Below are 7,308 nucleotides of genomic sequence, written 5' to 3'. Positions count from 1 at the left end.
CTGACCAAACATACACCTGTTTCCGGTGCGGAGACGCGCATGACCCAAAAACATGCACAACGATAGACGTAAATTGCCACAACTGTAGACTGCTTAGATTACCACAAACTAGGCACGAAGCAAGAGACAGAAACTGCCCAATTTACATAAAAAAACTGAACGAGATCAGACGCAATATTAACTACTAAAACAAACCCACACACAAAACAAAAGACAAACTAGAAACACACAAACACAAAACAAAAGACAAACTAGAAACACACCGACATAGATGACAATAAAATTTATACAGCATAACAGTGGGAAAGGTAGAAGAGCGACAGACCAGCTGTTCCAAACATGCAATGATCAAGACATTGACATAATCCTAATACAGGAACCATTTCACGACATAAAGCCACCTCCCAACTACATAATGACGAGACACAATAAACATAGTAAAACATGCACAATCACAAAGGCTAAGTACAAACCGATGACGATCACCTCTATGACCGACGAGAATACCACAACCATCCAATTACAAGTACAAGACATAACAATATACATCATCAATATTTACGACGAACCAGGGGGCAACAGGAATAAAAGACTAAATAGACACATAAGGAAAATAGAGGAAATAACAAACCCATTTATACTAGCAGGAGACTTCAATGCCAAAAACACTGGATGGGGAGGAGACACAAATGACGCCAGAGGAGAGGACTTACTGGACTGGATAACATCGAAAACCTACTTTATTAATAACACACACGACAGCCCACCGACATTTATCAGCAACAGAGGGAAAAGTTGGGTGGACCTAACTATAACAAAGGAAGCAACCTTAACGGACTGGACTGTACACAACGAGGAGACACTCAGCGACCACGCATATATAACATACAACATAAGACAAAACATGAGAGATGAGCGACAAAAAACAAGAAAGACAAAATATGACTTTAACAACACGGATAACGATCAAATTAAAAGACTTACACATAATCTTGACTGGACCCCGCTGCACGACGCAGAAAGTACAGCGCAAAAATACCAAAACAACTATATTAATATCATGGAAAATGGCTTAAAAAAGATAAAAAAGAAAAACTCAAATATGGTGGACCCAAGAGCTGACCAGACTAAGACAGAAAACGAACAAGAAACGAAAACAGTATCAACAAGAACAAGACCCAATAGAAAGAACAATTAAACTAAACACATACAGAGAACAAAGAAGAATATACAAAAAAGAGATAAAAGAAAATAAAATAAACTCATTACGCCAATTCCTCACTGACAATGATCCGGATAACCCATGGAAAACAGCATATAAAATACTAAGAGCAGGAACCACAACCGACCACTCCCTCAAAACGCTAGAAAAACAGGACGGAACATGGACAACCACAAGAGAGGAGACAATAATGACATTGCACGAAATATACTTCCCTCCAGATGACATACAAAACGACACCCCCCTACAAACAGAAAAAAGACAAAACATGACCAGGGACTTCACCACACCCGAAGATCCGATCTTCACAGAACAAGAAGTACAGTGGACGGTAGCAATAATGAAAAACAAAAAAGCGACATCAAATGACAATATACCTAAAGAGATAATAAACATAACAAACGAATACAACGTCAGAGAATTAACATCACTATATAACGCATGCTTACAAGAAGGACACTTTCCTAACATTTGGAAGACCGCAGACATGGTGTGGTTACCAAAAAAGAACGGCTCTAAAAGACCAATCTGTCTGCTACCAACACTAGTGAAAATTCTCGATAAAATGACAGCAAAAAGACTAACTTACTACCTAGAACAGACAAACAATATTGACGATAGGCAATACGGTTTCAGAGATGGACGGACAACCACAGAAGCCATTGACAAAATAATAACAAAAATACGACACAACAAAGACCACAAAATACACACACTAGTCATAACACTAGACATGAGCAATGCGTTCAACACAGCCTGGACACCACAAATAGTAGACTTACTAAGACAAAAAAATATACCACGAAACATCGCTAAACTATGCACCGACTTTCTTAGGCACAGACACATACGAACCGAAAACATAGATACCGACACACAGAGAGGGTGCCCACAAGGCTCCAGCCTCGGACCAGCTCTATGGAATCTAATTATGGAGGACTGGTTCAGACACCTAGATGAGACAGGAGGACTAGACGTAGAGGACATGATTCAAGCCTTTGCGGACGACCAAATAATCCTATTGACGGGAACCTCATTAAACGTTTTAGAGCGGAAATGGAATAATATTTGGGCCTCTTGCGCAAAATGGGCTGAAAACCAGAAACTGACTTACAACAAAGACAAAACGGAAATTATGTTCATACCCTACAAAAAAACGAGACAACCGAGACTAAAAATTGACGGACATACAGTACAAATCAAGTACAACATAGAATACTTAGGAGTGACAATTGACACAGGACTACTATTCCTAGATCACATCAAAAAAATTAGGCAAAAAACCTCCGACATAGCGAGTAAGCTGATAGCAGTCACGGGAAGAAAATGGGGACGAAAACCAATAATACTTCGGTACATATACGAACATGCAATAAAACCCATGGTACTTTACGCCTCAGAAATATAGGGACATAGATACAAAGACTCCAGAATAATTAAACAATTAAGAGCAACAGAAAGACCTTACATACTAGCTATAACAAAAGCATACAGGACAAGACCCACCTCGGCCTTGGATGTGCTTGCGGGGGTAACCCCCCTACAGGCGGACGCTGGGGCGAGATGGGAAACATACACAAGACGAAAGCCGCTACTAAACACACTCCATACCTACACAATAGACAAACCACACCCGACTAGAAGACCACTACACCTACGTTTAACAGATGAGACACAAGAAGAAAAAACTACACAACTGCACATATACACTGACGCTAGCAAAAATGATGAGAGTTCAACCATAGGAATATACATAAAAAATACTATACAACAACATCATAAAATAAAGATAATCACTACATGCGACATCAACACACTCGAGCTGTACGCAATATACATGGGAACAATAAAACTACTTGAATTAGCGCAAAACACACTAGCGACAGAAGTAACAATACATACAGACTCAAAGAACGCATTGTACACACTACAACACATAAACACTAATACAAAAATCACAGCAAAACTGACAAAAAATATACAAGACCTTGAACAAACGGGAAGAAGGATTACGATACAATACACAAACAGACAACATCACGGAATGAAAATAGCAGATAGGTTAGCGAAAGATGCGCACGAACAACCGGAACAGACTACTGAAATTTTCACCAAAAACATGTACAAACAAGAACGACATACCCGTGCAATGAGACATTGGCAACAGCTATGGGACAACGAATCAACAGGACGCAAAACCTACGAGTGGATAAAACATACGAAACATAAACACGCAGACCTAAACTGGAAAGCAATACAAGCACTTACCGGACACGGTAATAAACGTAAACGTAATAAACCTATTACGAACGCTTCAACTTACGGGAAACAGACGGGAGCTGCAAACATTGTCAAACGCCGGAGACCATACAACATGTAAGAAATGACTGCACAGAACACAACAGACTGCAAGCCAGAACCCTACTTACAAGAAGACTCAGGACACTTAATATTCAATACCCGCCCACAGACATAGAAATACATAACAAGATGATCGCAGAATGGCTAAACGAATGGGCGCAACAGACCATTTATGACGATGACTAAATAATGGGCTCTGCAAGCAATATGGCACTCCTTTTAGGAGTATAGGAGATGGGAAGGGTTCTCTTGACAGTGGTCTCGGTCGATTTTGGGCGGAAACTAGCCTTATGCCGCAAGGTAGGTGGGCCGTGGCATTGGGCAATATCACCATGGTGATATGCACAGTGACACAAACCTCGATAGCGTGGTGCACAGAATATGTCAACCCATATACACACCATGGACATATTCGATATCAGATAAAAACGAAAGGAGTAATAAAAAAGATAAGCCCTAACAACAGGAAAAGGACTTACTTGGACACTGAAAAGTACGTAGAAATACTAAAAAAAAGTAATGGAACATACGAGGAAATACTGAAGGCATATAAAGATGCCACCAGTAAAAACGACGATAACACATCGATGCAACCATTCTGGTGGAATCCTGAAATTGAAAATGCCAGAAATGAATACAATAGACAAAGACGTAGATACACCCGAGAAAAACTCCCACAGCTAAGACAAAAGTGGGAAGACAGTATGAAGGAACAAAGTAAACTACTAAAAAGATTAAGTCTGCAAGCCAAAAAGAGATGTTGGGAGGACCTCATGAAAGACCTTGAAAACGACATATGGGGTCAGGGTTACAGGATAGTGACGGGCAAGATGGCCAATAGAACACAAGGCCAACTCAGTGCGAAAAGGAGAAAAAAGATCCTCCGCACCCTCTTCCCGACAATAAGAGGGAGAATGATAAACAACGAAGACGACGATGACGAACCCGCACTACACGAGGAACCTAAGAGTTTCACCAGCGACGAGCTCGAATTAGCAATTAAAGATATTAAAGACGGCAAGGCACCAGGACCAGATGGCCTGCCAAACGAAGCTCTAAAAATCGCGGTGAAAACTAAACCGTTGCAAATTCTAAAATATTTAAACGAATTATTGAAACAACAACGGTTTCCCGACTGCTGGAAAACAGCGAGAGTCGTTCTACTTCCGAAGGAGGGTAAAGACCCAAACAAGGCAGGCAGCTACCGCCCTATATGCCTGATCAACTTTTTGCGGAAAATTACTAGAACGTATGATTACAAATAGATTGGCTGAGGAGATCGAGAATAAGAACCTCTTATCTTCACATCAGCATGTCTTCCGACCCAAAAGGTCAACGGTGTCGGCAATCAATGAATTAAAGGAAATGGTAGGTAAAACCAGCCACAAATGGGGTGTACTTGTGGCGGTTGACATAAAAAATGCCTTCAATACCGCGAAATGGCATAGAATAGTCATGGCTTGTAAGGATAACGGAATCAGCCCTTACCTAACGAATTACATAAAGATACCTCCGGCATCATATCACATAGGTGCACGATGGGTGTTCCGCAGGGCTCCGTCCTTGGACCAGTTCTGTGGAACATCATGTACAACGGTATCCTAATGTTGGATTATGGCCCAAAAGTTTCCACTATCGCGTACGCCGATGACCTCGTCTTCTACATCGTAGAAGACAAAGAAAATGAGGTCAGGAATAGAGCAGAGAATACTGTAGCTCTAGCGGTCCGTTGGATCACAACAAACGGACTTAAAATTGCTCCTCAAAAAACGGAGATACTGACGGTGAAGGGACCACGGAAAACAAAAGGCCCCTTCAAAATGGTAGTGGAAAGACAAAGAGTCGTGGCCAAAAAGAAAATAAAATATCTGGGAGTAATAATAACAAAAAACCTCAACTTCCTAGAACATATGAAATACACGGTCGAAAAAGCCGATAAAAAGATCGCACAACTACGGAGACTGATGCCGAATGTGGGAGGGCCTGGTTATTGCAAGCGCAGGGTTCTGTGCCAAGTGATGCACAGCGTCCTCCTGTATGCGGCGCCAGCCTGGCGCGAAGCCATGAAGATACAATCATACAAGGAAAGATTAATGGTCGCGCAAAGAAATGGCTTATTAATGGTCGCCGCTGCCTATAGGACCGTATCGGCCGAGGCAGTCCAGGTTATAGCAGGTTTCCCACCGATCGATCTCATGATAGCTGAGAGATGCTTTCTATATAAAATAGGAGGCAGGTTAGCCGGTAATAGACGAATGGCAAGAGAAAGAACATATAAAAAGTGGCAGGAGAGGTGGGATAGTCTGGAGACGAAGGCCGAATGGACAAAAACCTTAAAGAGATAAGAAGCTGGGTCATGTGCAAACACAGAACCACTTCTTACTACATCACGCAGGTTCTGACGGGGCATGGTTCGTTCGGTACCTTCACTAAAAGAATCCGTAAAACCGAGTATGACACATGTAGAACATGTGGGCAAAGGGACGACCCGGCCCATGTCCTCTACGAATGTGCGAGATGGGGTGAGGAGAGAACCAGACTGAAAGAACAACTAGGATGTGACTTGCCAACGGCAACCGAGATCATAGGGAAAATGTTGGAGGATAAAGTAACCTGGAACGCGGTAACGACGTACATGACCGTAGTAATGAACAGAAAGGAAAAGGAGGATAGAAACTCTCAGGGATAGAAATAGATAAGGAAGAGGATTTAAAGGGGAGGTGCACCAATGTAATGACAACTTGTTGTCCTCCCGGCGCACGCAACTCCCCGGTGATGCGAAAACAAGGAGGGTGGTTTAGTGAGTGAGAGTCCTACACAAACTCACAGCATTAGACCCGCCCGCTGTGAGGACGGCATTAGCTTCCACCCTACCCTGGGGGCAAAAAAAGAGGTTAGGTTAGGTTAGGTTAGATTAGATTCCACTCCTAAGAGCTGTAAGACCTTGACGTTGGTGGAGTGGCTCAGTAACTTCCTCTCTTCTCGGACCGTCTTGACGGACGGGTAGAGGGGAGTGAAGCTAAGAAACAGCTCAAAAAACAGGAGTAAACCTGGAGAAAAAATCCGTAATCCTACGCTGTTAGCCACCGTGGCTATGGGATGAATGGCTGCGCGAAGTCAGTCTTGAACGGTGCCTCTGGGATACCAGGCGACCTCCCAGAGAATCTAGCCTTAGCGAGGTAAGGGCGCACTGCCTCGCCGGACCTTATTTCGTCCCCACTCGTGGGATTTGAATGGAAAATCTATTAAAACAAAATAAAAAAAGACGTAGGAGGAGTAATATCTCGTCGGAGACAGAGGCATCTCTGTCTCACGACAGAAAAAGAATTGTAATTGATGATGAGGATTGTAAGTCGTCTTCTGGTGAAGACGGCAATATAAATATTGACGAGGATGTAAAAACTGTCGAGGATGACCTCGCCCGGGAGCTCTTTGAACAGGAGCTGATAAGGAAGCACAAGGAAATGGTGAACAAATCCTTCTCGACGGTCAGACAATCGACCATGATGGAGGAGGAGGACATAGCTGAAGAGGAGAAGGAGTCAAGCGAGGAGTTTGACTTCAGAAAGTCTGACCTATTCTCGATCCTACTCGGTATCGAGAAAAAGGTCACCACACCCTATTGGTGCCAAAGCACGAACAAAGAAGATAAAAAAGCAAAGAAAAAATCCTGGAGGGAGGAGAACTCCAGGAATGACGAAACAGCCCCAGAGGCTATTAAACGA

The 7,308-nt window shown here is 42.6% G+C and overlaps 1 protein-coding gene across 1 annotated transcript; it reads left to right on the top strand.

Annotated features, from left to right (window-relative positions):
- Positions 1–5,939: 5,939 nt before the first annotated feature.
- LOC130899889 (uncharacterized) lies at positions 5,940–6,272 on the top strand. The gene has a single exon (XM_057810058.1). The coding sequence runs from the start codon at positions 5,940–5,942 to the stop codon at positions 6,270–6,272; it is 333 nt and encodes a 110-aa protein (XP_057666041.1).
- The last annotated feature ends 1,036 nt before the right edge of the window (positions 6,273–7,308 follow it).

Source organism: Diorhabda carinulata, chromosome 12 (genome assembly GCF_026250575.1).
Source record: "Diorhabda carinulata isolate Delta chromosome 12, icDioCari1.1, whole genome shotgun sequence".
NCBI classification, from domain to species: Eukaryota; Metazoa; Arthropoda; class Insecta; order Coleoptera; family Chrysomelidae; genus Diorhabda; species Diorhabda carinulata.
The sequence above is the reverse complement of the archived record's forward strand: the minus strand, read 5'-3'. Positions and strand labels throughout refer to the sequence as shown.

Coding starts and splice junctions, on each gene's coding strand:
- LOC130899889 (XM_057810058.1), top strand. CDS start 5,940: ATGTGCAAACACAGAACCACTTCTTACTACATCACGCAGGTTCTGACG.